This window comes from Triticum aestivum, chromosome 5B (assembly GCF_018294505.1).
Source record: "Triticum aestivum cultivar Chinese Spring chromosome 5B, IWGSC CS RefSeq v2.1, whole genome shotgun sequence".
In the NCBI taxonomy this organism is placed as follows: Eukaryota; Viridiplantae; Streptophyta; class Magnoliopsida; order Poales; family Poaceae; genus Triticum; species Triticum aestivum.
In genome coordinates this window covers 681,420,924-681,443,240 of record NC_057807.1, presented here as the reverse complement: position 1 = coordinate 681,443,240, position 22,317 = coordinate 681,420,924, and the positions used below count along the sequence as shown (strand labels likewise).

General features: G+C 45.5%; 2 protein-coding genes across 2 annotated transcripts; one reads left to right on the top strand and one right to left on the bottom strand.

Annotated features, from left to right (window-relative positions):
• The first annotated feature begins 12,771 nt into the window (after positions 1 to 12,771).
• Positions 12,772 to 16,501, top strand: LOC123114174 (actin-3). Its single transcript, XM_044535557.1, has 5 exons — positions 12,772 to 12,959; positions 14,586 to 14,649; positions 14,733 to 15,126; positions 15,226 to 15,839; positions 16,060 to 16,501. Exons 2-5 carry the CDS (start codon positions 14,590 to 14,592, stop codon positions 16,123 to 16,125), a joined length of 1,134 nt encoding a protein of 377 aa, XP_044391492.1. The 5' UTR covers positions 12,772 to 12,959; positions 14,586 to 14,589; the 3' UTR covers positions 16,126 to 16,501.
• Positions 16,502 to 18,091: 1,590 nt separating this feature from the next.
• LOC123114173 (ferredoxin-3, chloroplastic) lies at positions 18,092 to 21,000 on the bottom strand. Its single transcript, XM_044535556.1, has 2 exons — positions 20,815 to 21,000; positions 18,092 to 18,777 (listed from the first exon to the last, which is right to left on the bottom strand). The coding sequence occupies exon 2, from the start codon at positions 18,767 to 18,769 to the stop codon at positions 18,305 to 18,307; it is 465 nt and encodes a 154-aa protein (XP_044391491.1). The 5' UTR covers positions 18,770 to 18,777; positions 20,815 to 21,000; the 3' UTR covers positions 18,092 to 18,304.
• Between the last annotated feature and the right edge of the window lie 1,317 nt (positions 21,001 to 22,317).

The following is a 22,317-nucleotide window of genomic DNA, read 5'->3' as shown; positions in this document are numbered from 1 at the left end:
CGGGAACAAGAATATCTGGTAAAACTTCTTTAGGAGGGAGCTCCTCATATTTTCTATCTTCTGTAGTTTCTCATCGTTGATGGTGGCGGTTGTCCGTACGATGCAGCCTATTTGATTGTCGTAGCATCGATGCGCTTCCTCGGGCGCCTTTGGCTCGAAAATGCCGTCGTCCACCTCCGTGACCACCAGTCTAGTAGTCCTGAGTTTGCTAGGAAGCCATTGCCTCTTTGCTTTCAGTTCTACACCGGCTCCGCTCCCCGAGGCAGCACCGGTCTCAGTCTCAGCGCCGGTCTCGATGCCGGTCTGAGTCTCAGCGTCGGTCTCAGTCTCAGCACTGGTCTACGTGTCGATCTCAGTCCCCGATGCCACCGGTGGGCCCAGCAACAACATCGGTTGATCGTCGGTAAGGCTAAAAAATTCGTCTGCCGCCCGGTAGACGTCGTCGCAATCACCAGAACCCTGTCCTTCATCGTTGCTAGCCATGTTTCCTATGATTAAATCTAGTCAATTAATTCTAGACCTAATAAAATGAATAATGACATAAAAAGGCCTATTGTTTTGCAGGAATGTTGACTCCTTCCTGGTGCGGCAAATCACGGGCACTCGATATGTCCTAGTTTGTAGCACAAGTCATGCCAAAATTCACGGAAAATTTCGGCATGACCTTTGCTAAAAAGTGGACAAATCGAGAACCTGAAATTTGCCAGAACAGAAATGAATCAACATTCCGGCAAAACATAGGCCACTCAGCATCATTCCCTGGAAACAGTGTTCAAATATCCCTCTTCGACACCGCAACACGTGTCCAAATATACACGAGCAACCACATGTCCAAATTTCACAAGCTAATTCAAAAACAAAGTGTAGAAGAAAATTCATTTAACTACTAATAGAACAAAATTCAGTTAACTTTAGTGCTCTATAATGATGAAAGGAAAAAAAATTCAGTTAACTACTAATTTCATTCATTTAGGTTATTCATTTAACATCACCTAATTAACCTACTGTACCACTACTACTAGCAGCACTACTAACCTAATTAACCTAGCAAAACTCTAGTGCCCTAACTGAAAAACATCTAATTAACATCTACTAGTACCACTATTGCCCTAACCTAATTAACATCTACTAGTATCACTATATACTATACAAGCAGCATCTACCCTAATTAAACCCTACTGCCCTAACTAACTTTTGTTGTAAACCAAATTTTTTGCTCTAAACTAATTTTTGCTCTAACATCTACTACTTAACATCCTTTGCTCTAAACTAATTTTTTTTCTATAAACAAACTTTTGATCTGCTAATTTTTTTCTCTAAAATGCAGAGAGAGAGGAGTCGGGGGGAGGGGTGGGAGACTTACAGAGAGTGGAGAGACGGTGGTGGGGAGGTGCCCGGTGACGGAGGCAGGGGCGGAGAGGGCGGGCTCGGGCACGGGCAACGGCGGTCCTGGGTGGGCTCGGGCGGCGGTGAGGTGGAGGGCGCCGACGGTGACGTCGAGGGCGGCCTTGGGCGGCGGCGGTGAGGCTGAGGGTGGCCTCGGGCGGCGGCGGTGAGGATGACGGCGGCCTCGGGGGGAGACGGTGAGGTTGCGGGCGTCCACACCGGCAGGAGACGGCGGCGAAGTGGGGCGACGGCGAATTGGGGAGACGGCAGCGAGGGCGAGGGATTTGGGGAAGAAGTGTGGTGGCCGGGGGGCAGGGGGAAACCGCTGTTTAAGTGAAACGTAACGGTAGCGCGTTTCCGAAATGCGCTATAGCTAAGTTAGCTACAGCGCGTTTCCTGAAACCCGCTACTGCTATTCCTTTCTCCTTTTTTTCCCTTTTTTCTTTTATTTTTCTTTACATTTTATTTTTTTCCTTTCTCTTTTTTCTATTTATTTCATTTTCATTTACTTTTCTACTTGTTTTTCACTTTATTTTATTTCCGTTAGCAGTAGCGCCTTACACGTAAGCGCGCTACAGCTAAGGAGAGTAGCAGTAGCGCTGGGCCAGTATACGCGCTACTGCTAGGTTGGGCTAGCCAGGTGCGCCCAGTTCAAACATAGCAGTAGCGCACTTTGCTTGTACGCTCTACTGCTAAAGTCATAGCAGTAGCGCGGTTTATTTACGCGCGCTGCTACTAAGTAGCAGTAGCGTTTGATTTTGTACAGCGCTACTGGTAACATTCTGTGTATAAGGTTTTCCCTAGTAGTGAAGGTACACATCAATAACATGTATATCAAATATGCCTTTCACTTTGCCATCCTTCTTATCCACCAAATACTTGGGGCAGTTCCGCTTCCAGTGACCAGTCCCTTTGCAGTAGAAGCACTCAGTTTCAGGCTTAGGTCCAGACTTGGGTTTCTTCTCTCCGGCAGCAACTTTCTTGCCGTTATTCTTGAAGTTCCCCTTCTTCCCTTTGCCATTTTTCTTGAAACTAGTGGTCTTGTTGACCATCAACACTTGATGCTCCTTCTTGATTTCTACCTCCGCAGCCTTTAGCATCGCGAAGAGCTCGGGAATAGTCTTGTTCATCCCTTGCATATTATAGTTCATCACGAAGCCTTTATAGCTTGGTGGCACTGATTGAAGAACTCTATGAATGACACTATCATCAGGAAGATTAACTCCCAGCTGAGTCAAGTGGTTATGGTACTCAGACATTCTGAGTATGTGTTCATTGACAGAACTATTCTCCTCCATTTTGCAGTTGTAGAACTTGTTGGAGACTTCATATCTCTCAACTCGGGCATTTGCTTGAAATATTAACTTCAACTCTTGGAACATCTCATATGCTCCATGACGTTCAAAACGTCTTTGAAGTCTAGATTCTAAGTCGTAGAGCATGGCACACTGAAGTATCGAGTAGTCATCAACACGCGTCTTCCATGCATTCACAATGTCTGCAATTGCGGGCGCGGGTGGTACACCTAACGGTGCTTCCAGGACGTAATTCTTCTGTGGAGCAATGAGGATAATCCTCAAGTTACGGACCCAGTCCGTGTAGTTGCTGCCATCATCTTTCAACTTAGCTTTCTCTAGGAACGCATTAAAATTCATAGGAACAGTAGCACGGGCCATTGATCCACAATAACATGGACATGCAAAATATCTATCAGGACTAAGTTCATGATAAATTAAAGTTCAATTAATCATATTACTTAAGAACTCCCACTTAGATAGACATCCCTCTAGTCATCTAAATGATCACGTGATCCAAATCAACCAAACCATGTCCGATCATCACGTGAGATGGAGTAGTTTTCAATGGTGAAGATCACTATGTTGATCATATCTACTATATGATTCACGTTCGACCTTTCGGTCTCAATGTTCCGAGGCCATATCTGCATATGCTAGGCTCTTCAAGTTTAACCCGAGTATTCTGCATGTGCAAAACTGGCTTGCACCCTTTGTATGTGAACTTAGAGCTTATCACACCCGATCATCACGTGGTGTCTAGGCACGACGAACTGTAGCAACGGTGCATACTCAGGGAGAACACTTATACCTTGAAATTTAGTAAGGGATCATCTTATAATGCTACCGCCATACTAAGCAAAATAAGATGCATAAAAGATGAACATCACATGCAATCAAAATATGTGACATGATATGGCCATCATCATCTTGTGCTCATGATCTCCATCGCCGAAGCATCGTCATGATCTCCATTGTCATCGGCGCGACACCTTGATCTTCATCATAGCATCATTGTCGTCTCACCAACTATTGTTACTATGACTATCGCTACTGCTTAGTGATAAAGTAAAATAATTACATGGCGATTGCATTGCATACAATAAAGTGACAACCATATGGCTCCTGCTAGTTGCCAATAACTTTGTTACAAAACATGATCATCTCATACAACAATTTATATCACATCATGCCTTGACCATATCACGTCACAACAAACCCTGCAAAAACAAGTTAGACGTCCTCTACTTTGTTGTTGCAAGTTTTACGTGGCTGCTACGGGCTTCTAGCATGAACCGTTATTACCTACGCATCAAAACCACAACGATTTTACGTCAAGTGTGCTTTTAACCTTCAACAATGACCGGCCGTAGTCAAACTCGATCCAACTAAAGTTGGAGAAACAGTCACCCGTCAGCCACCTTTGTGCAAAAGCACGTCGGTAGAACCAGTCTCATGAACGCGGTCATGTAATGTCGGTCCGTGCCGCTTCATCCAACAATACCACCGAATCAAAGTAAGACATTGGTGGTAAGTAGTATGACTATTATCGCCCATAACTCTTTGTGTTCTACTCGTGCATATAACATCTACGCATAAATCTGGCTCTGACGCCACTTTTGGGGAACACAGTAATTTCAAAATTTTCCTATCACGCAAGATCTATCTAGGTGATGCATAGCAACGAGAGGGGAGAGTGTGTCCACATACCCTCGTAGACCAAAAGCGGAAGCGTTTCAATAACGTGGTTGATGTAATCGAACTTCTTCGTGATCCAACCGATCCAAGTACCGAACGTACGACACCTCCGCGTTCAGCACACGCTCAGCTCGATGACGTCCCTCGTGCTCTTGATCCAGTTGAGGATGAGGGTGAGTTCCGTCAGCACGACGGCACAGTGTGATGCTACCGGTGTAGGGCTTCGCCTAAGCTCTATGATGGTATGATCGAGGTGTGTAACTGTGGAGGGGGCACCGCACACGGTTGGGAGAGAAACTTGTGTGTTCTAGGGTGCCCCCTGCCCCTGTATATAAAGGAGCAAGGGGAGGCCGGCCGGCCCTCCTAGGCGCGCCCCCAAGAGGGGAATCCTAGTAGGACTCCAAGTCCTAGTAGGTTTTCACCAAGAGGGAGAGGGGGGAGGAGAGGGAGAGGGAGAAGGAAAGGGGGGCACTGACCCCTCCTAATCCAATTCAGACCCAAGGGGGAGGGGGCGCGCGGCCTGCCCTGGCCGCCCCTCTCTCTCTCCACTAAGGCCCATTAGTTCCCCGGGGGTTCCGATAACCCTCTGGCACTCCGGTTTTATCCGAAACTTCTCCGGAACACTTCTGGTGTTCGAATATAGCCGTCCAATATATCAATCTTTATGTCTCGACCATTTCTAGACTCCTCATCATGTCCGTGTTCTTATCTGGGACTCCAAACAAACTTCAGTCATCAAAAACACATAACTCATAATACATATCGTCATCGAACCTTAAGCGTCCAGACCCTACGGGTTCGAGAACTATGTAGACATGACCGAGACTCATCTCCGATCAATAACCAATAGCGGAACCTAGATGTTCATATTGGTTCCTACATATTCTACGAAGATCTTTATCGGTTAAACCGCATAACAACATACGTTGTTCCCTTTGTCATCGGCATGTTACTTGCCCGAGATTTGATCATCGGTATCATCATACCTAGTTCAATCTCGTTACTGGCAAGTCTCTTTACTTGTTCCGTAATACTTTAGCCCGCAACTAACTCATTAGTTACAATGTTTGCAAGGCTTATAGTGATGAGCATTACTGAGATGGCCCAGAGATACCTCTCCGAAACACGGAGTGACAAATCCTAATCTCGATCTATGCCAACCCAACAAACACCTTCGGAGACACCTGTAGAGCACCTTTATAATCACCCTTTTACGTTGTGACGTTTGGTAGCACACAAAGTGTTCCTCCGGTATTCGGGAGTTGCATAATCTCATAGTCTGAGGAACATGTATAAGTCATGAAGAAAGTAGTAGAAATGAAACTGTAACGATCATAATGCTAAGCTAACGAATGGGTCATGTCCATCACATCATTCTCCTAATGATGTGATCATGTTCATCAAATGACAACACATGTCTATGGTTAGGAAACATAACCATCTTTGATTAACGAGCTAGTCAAGTAGAGGCATACTAGGGACAATATGTTTTGTCTATGTATTCACACATGTACTAAGTTTCCAGTTAATACAATTCTAGCATGAATAATAAACATTTATCATGAAATAAGGAAATAAATAGTAACTTTATTATTGCCTCTAGGGCATATTTCCTTCAGAGACAACTTTCTATGACAAGCTACACTTAACTAAAAGAAACTTCCATGATCTTCGTGCTATGTTGCGTGAGGCGTGGTCTCAAAGATAGCACGTTTGTGACAGTAGAAGAAAATGTTGCTATATTATTACAAGTTGTTGGACATGGAATTAAAATGAGGATGTTGGGTGGCACGTACCAGCATTCTTTAGAGACTATCAGTAGGCATTTCTCTACTGTGTTATCAGCCATCCTGTCTCTAACTGGGGAGTTTATCAAGCTTCCGATCCTTCTATCACCCCTCCTGATGATTACAAGTGGAAGTGGTTTCGTAATGCACTTGGAGCACTAGATGGGTGTCATATTAGGGTGTTTGTTAATGTTGCTGACAAATGGAGGTATAGGAATAGGCACCAAGATATTAGCACTAATATGCTAGGTGTGGTTGACTGGAACATGAAATTTCTCTATGTTCTACCTGGTTGGGAGGGTTCATCATCGGACTCGAGAGTGCTAAAAGATGCTATGAGAATCGATCACGAAGATGCATTTGTTGTACACAGGGTATGGCTCTTTCTCTTTGCGTTTCATTTCTCATATGTAATTGTTAGCTAACTTACGTACTTGTCAATAGGAAAGTACTATCTTATTGATGTTGGCTATACCAATGGACCTGGATTTCTATCTCCATTCAGATCCACTCGGTACCACTTGAAAGAGTGGGTGGCAAGTCAACAACAACCCCAAAATGAAAGAGAGTTGTATAACTTGCGCCATGCTCGTGCTAGAAATGTTGTGGAGAGAACCTTTGGCTTGTTGAAGAAAAAATGGGTCATCTTGCATTCTTGTTCTTTCTTTGACATAGAGGACCAGGTAACACATGTCTATTTGATTGTTCATATGGGCCATCATGTGTTCCTTCTTTGACGATAAGTTAAATATTTGCAGATTCGTCTTATTAATGCGTGTTGTGTGTTACACAACTATGCAAGGGATAGGCAGCATATGAGAGATAATTTGTTGCTTCCGGAAGTCGACACTGAGCTAGCAGTTATGAGCCTATGACTCCTGAACCTGCAGATGATGCTACTTTCATTAGAAGTGTCCAACAAACAAATGCATGGTCCAATTTTAGGCTGCAATTTGCGGATGAGATGTATGTTGAGTACCTTGTGGCGCATAGAGAACTAGAGATCGAATAGATAAGTACCGATGGAGTAGATAGCTAGCTGATGGCGCCTTTTTTGTGCTAGCTTGGTGATGGTGCCCTTTTTTGTGCGGTAGCATGCTGGCTGTGATGGTGCCTTGTGTGTTATAGGTTGTACATGCTTCATCTTTTGTTCGTACTAATATATATGTTTACCTTACTCGTGCTTGCTCTTTTGTTCTTACTTTTATAGGTTGTAGAAGCATGGCCGAAACAAAAGGAAAAAAAGTAGAGTTTACCTTACATGGACTCCTGAGATGGACACGGCATTGTTGGCCATCCTTGTTGAGCATCACAACAATGGTGACCATGCTCAAATTGGTTGGAAGCCACATGTGTATAATGCTTGCATTAAGCATGTCAAGGATACATGTGATGTTGACATTACGAAGGAAAACATAACAGAAAGAATCAAAACATTTGACAAGCAGTATGAGATCATTACCAAGATTCTTGCTCAGAGTGGCTTTGGATGGGATTGGGTAAAGAACATGGTGTCAGTTGATAGTGAAGAAGTGTGGTCTCGATATGTGGAGGTACTTAACACCAAATTTATTTTGTGGTTATTTTTGCAACTTCAATATCATCTCATTTGTGTGTTTTGTGTAGGCTAACAAGGAAGCATGTGCCTATAGGAACAAGGTAGTGCACAATTGGGAGTCTATCAATACCATATATTCAAAAGATCATGCGACCGGTGCAGGTGCTAGGATAGGAGCTGAATGTGTTCAAGAACCACAAGACACACTCGTTGTTGAAGAAGCTCCTGAGGTGCCTCAGAAGAGGCAACACACTGGGGATGCTATCTTGGGCATGACGGGAAATATGAAGATGTCTTTTGATGATGCTTTGAAGACAACCGAGCCACTTCCTATACCTAAGGTGACTCCTCCAACAGAAATCCTTGCTGCAATAAAGAAGGTACCAGATTTGAAGGATAGTGATATGCTGAGAGCTTATGAAAAATTGATTGTCAATGAGCGTTTGTTTGAAGCACTCATGGCGCTACCCGAGGAGTTAAGGAAGCCATGGCTCTTGACCTTTGATTAATTGTTACTATCCTGTTTAGTTGATGTATGGACTACCGAAATGCCGTTTGGTGGCCGAGCACCATGCAGGCCGTAATCTGGCTCGTCAGTGTTCGTACGGATCGGCCGCAATCCCTTGTGAGTCACGCGTATTTAACCTGACACCTTTTTTACACCACACCGTATTCTCCATTTTATGCACAGTGTCATCCCATGTTAACGACACTGCTCGATCAGGCTGTTCACAGGTTCCACCGACTCGCCCATCATGTATAGGCAGTGCGTCATGTACACTTCCGTGCCACAGGAATATGCAAGTTCTGAGAACATGACCATCCTCCATGATACACTAATTAGTAATTACCTTGGTTTTGGGATTAGCGGTACTAGTTCTTAAGGGAAAGTTCTCGCTGCAGGCACCTCAGATTTACCCATGATTGAGAATAAGAAACTAATTGCAATTTCTTCTGATGATTACATTTGATTTTCATAATTAAGCCACTAACCATAGTAGATTTGGCCCAACTAGTACAAAAACATTTTAAAACATACTAAAAACAGCAACAAATGTACAAAAAAATCTTCTTTCTTCATTGAGAACTAATCATTAGACTGCCCCAAAGAATCATTCCATTACAAACATAAAAAATATTTTGGATAAATGATCCATGGATTCAACAAGCAATGCCATTTGTCTTTATTTAGTGCACACATATTTATCATCAGGTACTCACATGCCGTACATGTTCCAATGGGTGAAGTCCTTTTTCTTGGATGGGTTATTGGACTAGTCCTTAATCGACCAGATTGAACAAATATATGTTGCATCTTGTTATTTTTTACCACGCGATCACCTCACTAAAAAAATCGCAATTTTACAATCGATGAAAAGTTATGCAAACAATTTTGTAGTACCAACAACAACACTTCTAATTTTAAGTACTCTAAGTAAGTACCAAAGTCCGGTCAGACGAATCATGTCGCCGCCTCCCAACCCAAGCCGCAGCCTCGGTGCCCCTCATCTTCTTGTCTGGTGGCCTCATTGGCGGCAAGAGGAGTGGGGGCCCATCCGTCTCATTTTATTTTTCTTAGGTTTTTGCTTCTCCAACATCATCGACGAGGTGGTGGCGACGATGGCGTGTTAGAATATGGTCACTCTGGTCTCTCCCTACCTTGACGATGCTCGATCCGGCACCGATGAAGGGCCTGTGAGGGGTTTTGTCCGCAGATATTTTGGTTCCCTTCAGATCTTGATAGTTTGCAAGCGTGAGGGTTGATGCTCCAGCGATTAATAGATCTCATCTCAAAGGGCGAGCCGCTATTGCCGTCTTAAAAGCCCGGTATGGCGAGGGCGTTTGCAGATGTTAGTTTCTTTGTTGTTGGTTGAGTGCAATTTTTAAATTTCGGCGGGTAGCATACAATCAAAGGACGGATACTAGTATGTTTTTAATGTAATTTATTTTTTTGTGGTCGTTCTACATCCAATTGTCTATCCATTGTACTGATCTTTGTTCTCCTCGATATTAATTCAAAACTAATACGCCCTTTGAGTGTCTTTATTCAGAAAAAATAACACTTCTAATTCTCATCCAAATATGAAACATAGTTGTAGAAACAAGAATAAGAAAGATTTACATGGCCAATAAAATGGTCTGAATCCACGGCCCGGCTCTCACGACCAAAATACCAGCTTGTGTTTGTATTGTTTCTTTTTTCAACATAAACTATAAAATTAGAATTCAACTTTAACCTTCCATCTCCACAAAACGTCAAGAATATTCAACCCCAAAAAGAGATTTATTGAGAATAGGTGCACTGGATACTTTTCCCTCGAGGAGTAATATATCGGCGATGTCACTAACAAAGTGATAATCATTTTTCTATAAATTGTTTCTGAATATGGGGTGATTTTTAAAAAATATATGCGATGAACATATTTTAAATACAAGATGAATATTTTTTATACATGTCATGGACATAATCCAAATAAATAATGAAAATATTTTCAAATTTGCGATGAACTTTTTCGCATACATGACCAATATTATTCCAATAAGCGATGAACATATTTTAAATACATGTTTTCACTTCAAAATTGGTGAATATTTTTTAAATACATGATGAACATTTTCTAAATACGTGGTGAACAATTTTCATATACGTGACAAACATTTTCTTTCTGAATATGTGGTGGACTTGTTTTGAATACGCGGTGATTATTTTAAATACATGATGCACTTTTTTCAAATACACGATCAAGATTGTTTGTAATATGAGTCTAATAATTTAGCAGTGCCTTCAAAATATTTTTCACTCTTTTATTTTTTTATAAATGAATGAAATATAAAAAACAGAACTTTTACAGAAATGTACGGCTATCAAAAAACAAAGAAGAAAAAAAGGAATAACAACCAGCCTTGCATGTGCGGACGTGCGCTGTGATCGACTACAGGTGAGGGATAGCAGCAATTCAAACTCACCCAACGAGGCACATCATGTTCTTGCATCATCGCCCACGACGGAGGCTCACATACAAATACAGAAGACGAGAGAATGGCACCCCTGTATTTGCATCTGTATATAACTAAATGGTAAGAAGGCACGGATCCCAATCCCTCAACGTCCGCCCGGGATAGCGGCCTCCAGGCAGCTCGGCCTCCAAAACGCTCCACTCATGGACTACTATGTACTTTGTTGTTTGCGAATTATCCACTTGTTCTATGTGTAAGAGACATAAAACTATCTACTTGTGCTACGTGTAAGAGACATAAACTACCAAAATTATTATCCATGTTGTTTTCTTGGTACTTTAAAACTATTTTCTGGCATCCTTCCTTTTTCCATATTTATTTCTACTTGTGTTATTGTTTTGACCTTATTCGGAACATTTTAATGTTATTATGTGTGTAAAATAATATATATATTCAAATATACACATAATACTTTTTGCATACATGTACAGAAGTTTCTATTGTCCAAACTCAAAAAACATCCAATTCCATGGTTTGTACATCCAAACAGCAATTGGAATTGAGTGCTGCCCTGTGATTCCAACAATAAATTCCGTGCGCAACCAAACAATAGAATTCAAATTGGAGCCAATATCCTTTCCATCTTGGATTTGGAATTTCTAGTCCAATTCAATTCCAAGCAATTTTTCCTACATCCAAACACAGCGTTTGTGATATGGATCATGTGCGTTTGCTCATGGAAACAAACATGCACAGCTGACCAAAAGCTTTGGATCATTTGCTCTGTGCAATCAATAAGATCAATGCTAGTGGCCAACTGCAAATAAACCAACAATTAATCCTTCTTCATGTTATTTTCTCCCGTCTTCTTCTTTGGGTCTGCACTCGGCACACAAAAGTCGTCTGGATACCATCCGACTGGTCGATGTCCAGTAGTTGAGTGTCCCGTATTTGGGTGTGTGTGCGTGCTAGGTGTCTGGTGCCGGCTAGGAGTCCTCCACTTTCCCATCTTCGTGCCCGCCTCGTGGATCATGTTAATCATTGCCTCCTCATCCGCCGTCACGTCCGATTGAGACATTCTGGCAAACAAAGGTTGGGCACCTAAGGGCGAGGGAGACATAGTCGGCATCCGCGAACGGACAAGCGCCCGTTGATTGCGACTGAGGCTCCATGAAGGTGCAGTACCTGTTGAGGTCAAGGTTGAACGACACTTGATGGCCGATAGTGAAAGTGGACACGAAGCCCTGCTGCAAACTGAGCTATTGGGCGGCGGCATAGTATAGCAGATACAACTGCATCGGCGATTGAACCAACGGCACTCGCCGGGCCACACGCTTTACCAAGTGACCATCTGTTGCCAAAGTGTCCTTCCTATTTTCTGTTGGCGGCGGCGGGTGCTGCGTGCCACCAAGGGGTTCTTCGGCTCCGGCGTGACACGACAGACGATCATCTTGATCGACCCTGTCACGGCACTGGATGGCGAAACGGTGTTGGATGACAAAAGGTATCCGGATCCGCGCTTTCTTGACATTTACGAGCGTTTTTTAACACGTACAATTAAAGTCGCTCGCATACACTCATCCCTATGAACGCACACACGCATACCCTATCTCTATGAGCATCTCCGAGAGAGTAAGCTGGCATGGCATCTTGAGATTTTACGAAGTCACTACAGGCACCTCGCGGTCGACGGGGGCGTCTTCTCCCGTTGAACGAACATTGCCGGAAGCCTAAAATAAATCCAAGAATAATGCGGGCAACAATGTAAAGTATAGTCTATGATTTGAACTCTGATGAGCTAGGGATACCACTGTCCTCCTAGCTATCCAACTATAGATTGGTTGGCATATTATAAGAAGGGTTTTGATGTTGCCATAAGAGAAAGTTGTGATTCATGACAGGTAGATCAAATGGGGGGGGGGGGGGGGGGGGGGGGGGAGAACGTGCGTTGGCAGCTGCAGATCTTGTGCAGCGGGCAGATCCGTTGGAGATCCCACCATTATAGCTCCTCGTGTGATCGTGTCCTCCAGATCTTCCCCTCAATTCGAAAATCCGTAACGGCGAACACCACACCACAGCACACAGCACAGCACAGATCCTCCCCCTCCCCCCTCCCCTGTATTTAACTCCACACACCCAAACCCAACGCCAACGCCAACGCACGCAGCGCAGGACACGCCCACTTTCCACGCCCCCGTCTCCGCCTCCCTCGCCAGCGAGCTCCGCTCCGCTCCGCTTCCTCCTCCGGCCCCCGCCGCCGCCTCCTCGCTCCCCAAGGTTCGATCCCTCCCTCCCTCCCTCCCTCCCGTCACCCCTCGCTCGCCGCTCCGTGGCGGCGCGGATCTGGCCGCGGAGCATGCTGTGTTTGGGGGGTCTCGTGTCGCGGCGCTGCCGGTGGATCTGCCCGTGCGCGCGGCCGATCCGGCGGTCCTCCGGCCCCGTCGGCGGCTGCTGGTTTGGTTAGCCGCTGCGAAATGGCTGCTCCCCCTTCGGTTCCTAGTCCAGCTAGTGGCTGTTGCGTTGGGTGTTAAGCTTGATGCAGCGTGGTGCCAGTACACAGTGTCCAAGTGGTGTAGCCTTTTCCTTTGCTTGGCGCGATGGGATCTGCTAGGCTACCGGAGTACTGTCTAAATCGGGGAGGTGGCTTGCTTGATCCAAGGGGGAACCAAGTGTCCATACCAGAGTTCAATCATAAAAAATGTGTTTGCCATCAACTGTCTTCTGTGTAAGATGAGATGGCCAGGCTTGGATCTGTCCAAATCTAAAATAAATCTCACCCGAATACGCATAAACCAAATAACTTGGGGAGCTAATTTCAAGTGAGATGGTATCTCTTGGACATCATTATGAAATGTGCAGTCTAAATGCTAGATGTGTGCACATCATCATTCTACTGTAATAACTTTTAAGATTGCTATGTATGATGTTTGATTGTGTGTACTCTGATCTTGTGGTCTTACAATGGTTCATGTATTACTGAACACACCAATTTTTAGCTTAATCGGTATACCTGTCAGCTATTTGTTAATCACATCATATCATAATGGCGTTAATAGCTCAGCATAGTACAAAAAACAGTTTGAATTCCACCACTGCTGCTGCCACATGGACTTTGCAGCTCCATGACTCGTGTTTGATGACTAAATATTGATCTCCAAGTACTGGTACTAGGCTGGATGACTAAAAATGTTGATTTATAACTAGTACTAGGCTGGATGTCCAGCGACAGCAATAATTGTGACCCAGTACAGCTACGACTACTGTGCGGACGACAGTTTGCCCGCACGAACTAAGGACGACGGATGATTGACGGTGCATCCAGTTTTTGCTCTGCGTACGTACGGTCGGATGTGCTGCATCGTCCAAAGATCGTCCAATCTTGTCGTGTGTATAGCACTACTGGTACAGCTATAGTTTTTTAAAACTTTGGTAGCCATAGTTGCACATGGGTAGAGCATGCCTGCCTGCAAGGACAGCTTATGACAGCTTATTGCTCTCTTTATTATTTTTATTAAGCATAAATGGTCCATTAATGTGATTGAAGTGGGCTGTGCTTTCTTATTCACAATTTTGATTAGTTTTGCCAGCCTACTTTTATCCACTAACCTCATTAGTGATGAAAATACCTGCTATGCTTAGAGCCTTAAAGCTAGAGGTACATTTTGCTAAATACAGCTGTAGTTTCTCCTTACTGTTTTATTACCAGAAACATTGCTTTAGTTACATATTTGAATAAGGTTGATGAGCACATCAGGTAGAGATAAATTGACAGCTTCTTAAAATGATTCACTTAGTTCTGTCTTTTTGTGCTCATCGACGTAATTCTTATTAGCAAGATACCTAGCAGTGAGTATGTGATGTAACAAGTAAATGATTGAGAAGGTTTTCAATTGTCTTATGCAGACCAATGGCTGACGGCGAGGACATCCAGCCACTTGTGTGTGACAATGGCACTGGAATGGTCAAGGTTCGATGCTCACCCCTTTGTTTCATTCAAATTTTAAGCACAGAAAATTAGTTGTTCGGAAAATAAACACCTCATTCCTGTAGGCTGGTTTTGCTGGTGATGATGCCCCAAGAGCAGTTTTCCCTAGTATAGTTGGCCGCCCTCGGCACACAGGTGTCATGGTTGGAATGGGCCAAAAAGATGCCTATGTGGGTGATGAAGCGCAGTCAAAAAGGGGTATCCTGACCTTGAAATACCCTATTGAGCATGGCATTGTGAGCAACTGGGATGACATGGAGAAAATCTGGCATCACACCTTCTACAATGAGCTGCGTGTTGCCCCTGAAGAACATCCAGTTTTGCTGACAGAAGCTCCTCTGAACCCAAAGGCAAACAGAGAGAAGATGACCCAAATCATGTTCGAGACATTCAATGCCCCAGCGATGTATGTGGCTATTCAAGCTGTTCTTTCTCTATATGCCAGTGGTCGTACTACAGGTACGTGTCTGTTTTTCCCTACTCAAGATGGGTTTATGTATACTTAATTATATCCCTTCGTCAGTCATTGTATGACCTGAATGTGCGATGTCTGTGCAGGTATTGTGCTTGATTCTGGTGATGGTGTGAGCCATACTGTGCCGATCTATGAGGGATATGCACTTCCTCATGCTATTCTCCGGCTGGATCTTGCGGGCCGTGATCTGACCGACTCCCTGATGAAGATCCTCACAGAAAGGGGTTATTCCTTCACTACAACCGCAGAGCGGGAAATCGTAAGAGATATAAAGGAGAAGCTCGCCTATGTCGCCCTTGACTATGAGCAGGAGCTGGAGACAGCCAAGAGCAGCTCGTCCGTCGAGAAGAGCTACGAGCTGCCTGACGGGCAGGTCATCACGATCGGCGCCGAGAGGTTCAGGTGCCCGGAGGTGCTGTTCCAGCCCTCGCTGATCGGCATGGAGGCTCCTGGGATCCACGAGACCACCTACAACTCCATCATGAAGTGCGACGTGGATATCAGGAAGGACCTGTACGGCAACATTGTGCTCAGTGGAGGGACGACCATGTTCCCCGGCATCGCCGACCGGATGAGCAAGGAGATCACCGCCCTTGCACCGAGCAGCATGAAGATCAAGGTCGTGGCGCCTCCCGAGAGGAAGTACAGTGTCTGGATCGGTGGTTCCATCCTCGCCTCCCTCAGCACATTCCAGCAGGTACTTGCTTACGCGACCATTTTTGTTTCGTCGTCGTGGCGTTTACCATCTTATTATTTTGGGGAAAAAGATGCATGTCTTTTTCTTATTCTCTTTTAATAACATCTTACTACATAAAACCAACCAGAAAGCAAATTAATCTTTTCCCACAAAGCAAAGTATCACTTGCGTTTCCAGCTTTTGAAGAAAGTACCCCTGAACCTTTTTTCTCCTTTGGCAGATGTGGATATCCAAGGGAGAGTACGACGAATCCGGGCCCTCGATCGTCCACCGCAAGTGCTTCTAAGCCTTGGGCCGTGTCTCTCTGCACTTTTCCTATGATTGGGCTTGTATCCGACTCCCCTCCATTGAAGTATTCCCCGAGCTTTCTGCGGCCGTTTTCGCCGATGATTTGGCATTGCCATGTGGATGAAGGAAAAGTAGGTCCTGTATTATCACTTATATACAGAAGATGCCGCTTGTTCTCAGTGACATTACTAGTATGTTGGTTGATATTTAGCCGGTGCGCGTGGACGACCGGTTTCGGGTTTGGGCTTTGGGCTGTTTGTGTGGCTGCAGAGTGCAGAACGCTGGCTGTGTATGTATAATTATTTTCTTCCGTTAAGTATATTGGTGTGGAATTGTTATCATTGTTATTATTATACCTGTAGTTGCTTTGGTCAGCAAGGCTGGTCACCGGTCTATTTCGGCTTGCTATTTTCTATTTATATATATATATATATATATATACAAAAAGAGGATGAAGGTTTCCTAGAAAGTATTCGTGCCTCCTTTCACGTTTCTATTGCAAGCGTTGCTGGCAGTATGCACTAGAGTCTCTCCATCCATCTGCTGTGATGTGTTTGTCACCTCCAATGAATTTTTTTTTTAAGAAACTCGTCGAGGGCAGTGGCAGTTCATTGAAAAGATCCAATTTGTAAGAAAAATCAGACCAAAAAACCTAACAGCGCTGGTTTAAAATATTTTATTTGAATATGGAAGTTGCTGACATATACATATAGGATGCCGATAAGTGCCACACGTGTGGCCATTAGGGAGTCTGCCCACACACTTTGTGTGGTGTATAAAAGGAACAGCCCACACACCTACGTGTGGGCAAAACAAGTAATTCCCACACATCTCTTTTTTTTTTCTTCGGATCCCTTTCACACGCGTGCGTGTGGGCGAAGTAGATAACGCGCACACGCCCCGTATGTCAGGCCTTGTACTTCGTGGTCCCGCACGCCACGTGTGACACTCATCGCGCGCCCGCAGTTGCCATGGTTCAGACCCTCGTCCATGTTCGTTTAACTGCAGTTGCCATGTCGCTGAACTACGGTTGCCATGTCGAACAACTGCAGTTGTCATGGTTGCTCAACTACAGTTGCCATGTAGGGTCTGGTCTACTGTAGTTGCCATAATTTCAAAACTTTAGGAGTTGCCGCATACTAACACTAGGCAGTTGAGAGAGTTGTCATGTGCTCACAAGCATGCTAGGGCAGTTGCCATGTAAAAGAAAGAGTTGCATTTTTTGGCATGAGTTGCCATGTACACCAGCCTCTCCCGTATGATGAAACGGCCGTGTGGGCGACCGGGTGAACGCCCACACACCAAGCCAGTCCTACGTGGCACTAGAAACATGTTAAGATTCGTGCACTCACGAACGAACACGGATCCACGCGTGTGGGCGAGATGCAAACGCCCACCGGTGTGGGCGTTAACATTTCCGTATATATATACTCACCCCTACGAAGGAATTTCCGTATATATATACTCACCCCTACGAAGGAACGTACGCACACCTATGAGCACCTCAGAGACCAAGCCGGTTTAATTATGGAAAACCGAACAAACACCCAAGAACAAAAAGATTCTGAAGCTCAGAGCCAAGGGGCAAAGAGAAAAAGGGAAAGGAATCAAGCGGAGGATCTCTCTTCTCTCTCTCTCTCTCGGCCGGCCACCAAACTAATAAACTGAATGCGCCAATGGTTGTGGCCAAAGCCAGAACCAAAAAAGAAACTTGCACTAGCAATGAAAACGCTGTCCAAGAAACCAAAAACAAAAAAGAGCACCACAGTCCACAGGGAGGGATCAGCCATTTGACATGCTGAGATGCCATTCTTGGCGCGCACACACGCACATAGCATGTCGCCTTCTCAAGATGCGGGCATTCAGATTAACTAACACTAGTGGTAGACCAGTTATTGGTTTCAAAAGCAACCAAGAGGCAGGCAAGGCAAGGCAAACAAACAGCGAAAACGGCACAAAGCACACACGCAAAAACCATCAAACTGCTTTATGATGCCATCAGTCACAGCCAGATTTTATTCGCCTTCTCCATGGGTGGCCTCTTCACCCAACAATCTTAACCACCTCCGACTAATAACGACCAAAGCACGCACACAGGCAGGCACGGGATAAACAACCACCAAGGTTTGTTCTACTCAACACACAACCAACTGGGGGCACCAGAGATGAGAGCCCTCCTAATACAGGTCGCCCTCCTTGTGGGTGTGGATGACGCAGTCCGACTTGGGGTAGGCCACGCATGTCAGCACGTAGCCCTCCTCCTGCTGCGCGTCGTCCAGGAACGACCCGTCCGACTGGTCCACCGCGCCAGCCTCGATCTTGCCCGCGCAGGTCGAGCACGCCCCCGCCCGGCACGAGTAGGGCAGCTCCACCCCCGCCGTCTCCGCCGAGTCCAGGATGTAGGCGTCGTCCGGCGCCTCAAACTCGTGCTCGTCCCCTTCCGGGGTCACCAGCTTCACCTTGTACGTGGCCGCCGCGGAGACGTCCAGCTTCTTGGAGGGGAAGGAGGACCTCAGGCTCCGCAGCTGCGGCGCGCCTCGGCCGAGGAAGCTCAGGCGGCTCTTGACCGCTTTCTGGGGGGCATCGGTTGTTCGAGCATTGCCCAAGAGGGCACAGGAAGCTGCAAACGTGCAGGTTGACATCTTGAAACCTGACCCAAAGAAGCAAGTCAGTGATTTGAACCCATCTTCAGCAAAGGTAACAAAAATATAGAACTGAAATTCTCACTATCTAATGCAACCAATTATTCAGCACAAGAAGATATGCATCGGATCAGATGCTATCCTACCACTAGCACTGCAAAAGCACCCATTGTTTTCCACAAGAACAGCTTAAGGTCAAACACAAAGAGCTGGTGATATACGGCGATGGTATCTTTACCAAGGGAGAAAAATGGGTACAGGCCATCATTCTCTCCATGAGAAGGCCACATTTACTCTCCAGAGCAGTATGAGAAAGGCAAGCATTGCATCCCTGCCCTTCACTCGAAGTTCCAGGACACAATACACAACATCAACGCCCCCCCTTATTTTTATTTGCTTGAACACACACCCAGACTAGGGACACAGGAAACAGAAAGGCACTATTGTGCAGACACCCGTCTGGACTTAAATCAGCCTTCTTAAGTATTTATGAAAATGTTCTGCTGATATACGCCAACGGTATCTTTACCAAGAAAGAGAAATGGGGACAGGCCATCCACTCCCTTCATGAGAAGGCCATAATTACTCTTGGAGCAGTATGAGAAAGGCAGGCATTGCACTCCTGCCCTTCACTCGAAGCTCCAGGACACAATGCACAACATCAACGCCCCTTTGTTGCTCAAGATAACAACTAATTTCATGATAAACGATTGACACCCAGACTAGGGGCACATGAAACAGAAAGGTTCTATTGCGAAAAAAGATACCCGCCTGGACCTAAATCAACCTTCTTGATTTTGTATGAAAATGTTGTGCTGATATATGCCAGCGGTATATTTACCAAGAAAGAGAAATGGGGACAGGCCATCCACTCCTTCATGAGAAGGCCATAGTTACTTTTGGAGCAATATGAGAAAGGCAGGCATTGCAACCCTGCTCTTCACTCGAAGCTCCAGGACACAGCACGCAAAACATGAGTTGCTCAATAGAGCAACCAATTTCATGTTCTAATAAAAAGAAATAGCCAAACCCTAGCAATAATAGGAAAAACAAACATAAGAAGTCATGCTTATTGTGCGCCTATTGTGCTGTACCGCATCATCCCAACATGCCATCCAACACTAGCACTGGAACATCACACAGACACACATTATTTGCGTGTCACCCCTACACACACACACACATGATTTGCGTGACAAACAGCGGCTTTCAATGCCAAACACGCATCGGGATGCTGATATAAGCCAACGGTATCTTCACCAAGGAGGGGGGAAACCATGGACAAGCCAGCAGCCCCCTCCAGTACAAGGCCGGAATCACTCTCCGGAGCGATATGAGAAAGGCAAGCATCGCATCCCTGCCATTCACTCGAAGCTCCGGGACACACACACACACACACACACACACACACACACACACACAGGTAAATAAAGAGAAAACCAGCGTCCATTCCTTTGCCTACCAGGGCCGCCCGCCATGATCATCTACTCTAGTATCATCAAAATCCAGAACCCTTGAGCGAGGGCGCACAAACAATTCGTCGAATCGGGGCATGGGCAAACTGAAATGTTGGGTTTGTTCACCTACCTCTACATAGTACTAGGTGCATACATGTCTAAACCCAGACAGAATCCCCAAAACCTGCCTGCTCACTCACGGCGACGGCAACTGGAGCGCGTGTTCCATTTCCCACCACCACCACCCCCAACCCCCCTTTGTTCCCCGGAGGGAGGGAGGAAACGACGAGATCCCCTGCCCGTCCCTGTTGGGGGCTCGGGCTGAGCATGCGACACGGGCGGACCTAACGAGGCGGGCGCGCGGGCGGGGTTCGAGATTCCGGGGAGGGGATAACCGGGCCGCTACTCAACGCAAAGCAGATCGGCGGCGAGCCGGGCGGAGATTCCGGCGCCCGTCCCGTCCCGTACCGTCCCATCCCGGGGAACTGGCCGGGTAGGGTTAGCCCGCCGCGCCGCGAGAAGGAAACGAAACAAGAGATAAAAAAAAACAGAGAAGGAAGGGAGCAGATCGGGGCCGCTGCTTGCTACCTGTGGCGGCCGGCCGGCGAGGAGGGACGGGGCGGCGGCGGCGGCGGCTTCCCTTGCCTCCTCCTCGTGCTCCTTGCGTGTGTTCTCTCTGTCTGGTGGTGGTGTGGTGGGGGTGGGCGGCGGCGGCGGCCACCTTTTAATAGGCGGAATGGCGAGTGCCCTGCCCTGCCAGCGGTCGTCGTTTTCTCGTTGAAAAAAAAAACCTATGTACACAAGATGCGGATGAAATGACGGGTTTGCCCCCCGCGGCGGCTGTGAACGAACCCGGGGGTGGTTTTCCGGTTTCAGCCCACGTTCATTCACTCAACCTCAGGAAGGTTCTGGAGCTCCCCGGCAGGGAGTTCGGTCCACTCCGGCAACACCAGCAAGCAACGGGGTAGGTACATTTATTTATTTTTATTTTTATTTTCATTGGAAGGGTTTTAGTCACTCCACGTGCTTTGGTTTCTCCGTACTACGATTACACTTCATAATAAGGTTATTTACATAAATCTCTTGTGAAGAGTCATGCCATGCCATGTGTTTCCCAACGCGCAAAAAAAAAGTGTTTCTCTCGATGCACGCCCTTTGCAGTCCCCGCGTCTTAGAAATCCTGTGAATCGAGGAGGAAACCCTGAGGTTGCCACATCTATCCTTGGCCGTCCCACAGCAATTTTTTAGACGTTTGTTTGGTTCGTCGTTCTAGCTATGGGCTGGGCACGTTTTCGTAGTTGTATGTATCACCGGATGTATCTAGACAACTCCAAACCAACTAATTCGGGACGGAGGTTGCTTGCTTTTTATTCTCAAAAGTGTTGGGAGTCAACTTCAAATATTTTCTAATTTCGTACTCCACCAACTAAAAAAAGGTTTACATTCTTTTTTCTGAAGTCAGATGATGCAAAGTTTGACCAAGTTTGTAACAAAACCATCAATAATGACATTACAAAACGGCATGAGAATAATTTCTTTTGTATTTAGTGATACTAATTTGATGCTATAATTGTTGACATTTAACTTGACACAACATTTATAGGCCCTCCTTTTGGAGTCTTGTTTATATCTTTTGTTGCTTTCTCTCTTTTTTTGTTGCATGTTAAGTGTTTTGCAATTAATTTCAGTGTTCAAAAACGGATGCATATGTTATTGCGAGAATAAATCCAAATGCTCTTGTTCGTGCTCAAATCCTGAATCTGTCAATTATCATAAGACTCATTTTTTTTGTCAAATCTTTGTCGCACTTGTCGGTTGTTTTGTGCTCCGTGCTTTGGGTGGCAAACACATTTTGCCTAGGATTATTTGTGGCAAATTTAGTCATCGACCTAATATGACCTAAGTTTCAGACAATCTTTTGGACCCAAGTGTCACCAATTGAGCTTTAAACAGAGGTCAATTTTGCAACCTCAAAAGAATTAAGAAAACACAATCCAAGTTTTTGAACCTACAAGTCAACGGCGGTGCGAATCTAGAAAATACACTATTCTCTTTTGGTCGGCGTGAAGTCTATAATAAGTATATGTTGTA

Coding starts and splice junctions, on each gene's coding strand:
- LOC123114174 (XM_044535557.1), top strand. CDS start 14,590: ATGGCTGACGGCGAGGACATCCAGCCACTTGTGTGTGACAATGGCACT. Junction 14,650..14,732: donor ATGGCACTGGAATGGTCAAG/GTTCGATGCTCA, acceptor TCATTCCTGTAG/GCTGGTTTTGCTGGTGATGA. Junction 15,127..15,225: donor TGCCAGTGGTCGTACTACAG/GTACGTGTCTGT, acceptor ATGTCTGTGCAG/GTATTGTGCTTGATTCTGGT.
- LOC123114173 (XM_044535556.1), bottom strand. CDS start 18,769: ATGTCAACCTGCACGTTTGCAGCTTCCTGTGCCCTCTTGGGCAATGCT.